Raw genomic sequence first — 1,913 nt, forward strand, 5'->3', positions numbered from 1 at the left:
TGGGACTGGGAGGGGACTGGGAGGGGATGGGCTCCGCTTCGGGGGGCGCCCCCCTGGGGGAACACGGGTCACTGGGGGGGACTGGGGGGGACTGGGAGGGGGAGCGTATTGGTTTATATACCAGTGGGTAGTGATCCATACTGGTCTATACTGGTCTATACTGGTGGGCACTGGTTCATATACTGGTCTATACTGGTTCCTACTGGTCTATACTGGTGGATACTGGTTCATATACTGGTCTATACTGGTCCCTACTGGTCCATACTGGTGAGCACTAGTTCATATACTGGTCTATACTGGTTGATGTGCCATCCCATACTGGTCCCTACTGGTCTATACTGATCTGTACTGGTCTATACTGGTTGATGTGCCACCCTGTACTGGCCCATACTGGTCTATACTGGTCCCTACTGGTCCATACTGGTGAGCACTAGTTCATATACTGGTCTATACTGGTCTATACTGGTTGATGTGCCATCCCATAGTGGTCCCTACTGGTCTATACTGGTCCACACTGGTCTATACTGGTTGATGTCCCACCCCGTACTGGTCCCTACTGGTCTCTGCTGGTCTATACTGGTCTATACTGGTTGATGTGCCACTCCGTACTGACCCATACTGGTCTATACTGGTATATACTGGTACGTAGTGGTTCATATACCAGTCTATACTGGTCCCTACTGGTCTGTACTGGTGGGCACTGGTTCATATACTGGCCCATACTGGTCCATACTGGTCTATACTGGTGGGTACTGCTTCATATACTGGTCTATACTGGTCTGTTCTGGTCTATACTAGTCTATACTGGTAGATACTGGTTTATATACTGGTCTATACTAGTCTATACTAGTTGATGTCCCACCCTGTACTGGCCCATACTGGTCCGTACTGGTCTATACTAGCCCATACTGGTTTATACTGGTCCATACGGGTTGATGTGCCACCCCATACTGGTCCCTACTGGCCCATACTGGTCCCTACTGGTCTATACTGATAGGGACTAATTTTTATACTGGTCTATACTGGTCTGTACTGATCTATACTGGTTGATGTCCCATCCCATACCGGTCCCTACTGGTCTATACTGGTCCATACTGGTCTATACTGGTCTGTACCGGTCTATACTGGTTGATGTACCACCCCGTACTGCCCCATAGCAGTCTATACTGGTCCATACTGGTTCCTACTGGTCTATACAAGTCCCTACTGGTCTATACTGGTGGGTACTAGTTCATATACTGCTCTATACTGGTCCATACTGGTCTGTACTGGTCTATACTGATAGGGACTAATTTTTATACTGGTCTATACTGGTCTGTACTGATCTATACTGGTTGATGTCCCATCCCATACCGGTCCCTACTGGTCTATACTGGTCCATACTGGTCTGTACTGGTCTATACTGGTTGATGTGCCACCCTGCACTGGCCCACACTGGTCCCTACTGGCCCATACTGGTCCGTACTGGTCTGTACTGTTCCATACTGGTCTATACTGGTGGGTACTAGTTCATATACTGCTCTATACTGGTCCATACTGGTCTGTACTGGTCTATACTGGTTGATGTGCCACCCTGCACTGGCCCACACTGGTCCCTACTGGCCCATACTGGTCCGTACTGGTCTGTACTGTTCCATACTGGTCTATACTGGTGGGTACTGGTCCCTACTGGTCCCTACTGGTCCATACTGGTCTGTACTGGTCCCTACTGGTCTATACTGGTGGGCACTGGTGACTCACCGCTCTCCTCCCCCTCCCCCTCCTTCTTGCTGCGCTTCGGCATCGCCTCAGGCCACGCCCCCTTCGGCACCAGGACACGCCCCCTTCGACACAAAGCCACGCCCCCTCCTCCGCAGGCCACGCCCCCTGCAATACAAACCCATACACCCTGAGGCCACGCCCCCCCACCCGCG

The 1,913-nt window shown here is 51.3% G+C and overlaps 1 protein-coding gene across 1 annotated transcript in view; it reads right to left on the reverse strand.

The window, feature by feature from the left end:
• Nucleotides 1-1,783, reverse strand: part of LOC106899652 (DNA-(apurinic or apyrimidinic site) lyase-like) — a 10,792-nt gene extending 9,009 nt beyond the window's left edge. Inside the window, exons 1-2 of the mRNA XM_014961541.1 lie at nucleotides 1,741-1,783; nucleotides 1,446-1,573 (exon numbers count right to left, since the gene is read on the reverse strand). Of these exons, the coding sequence (XP_014817027.1) occupies nucleotides 1,446-1,573; nucleotides 1,741-1,783 (171 nt within the window). The remainder of the gene's footprint in view (nucleotides 1-1,445; nucleotides 1,574-1,740) is intronic.
• Nucleotides 1,784-1,913: the final 130 nt, after the last annotated feature.

This window comes from Calidris pugnax, unplaced genomic scaffold (assembly GCF_001431845.1).
Source record: "Calidris pugnax isolate Ruff unplaced genomic scaffold, ASM143184v1 scaffold770, whole genome shotgun sequence".
NCBI lineage: Eukaryota > Metazoa > Chordata > Aves > Charadriiformes > Scolopacidae > Calidris > Calidris pugnax.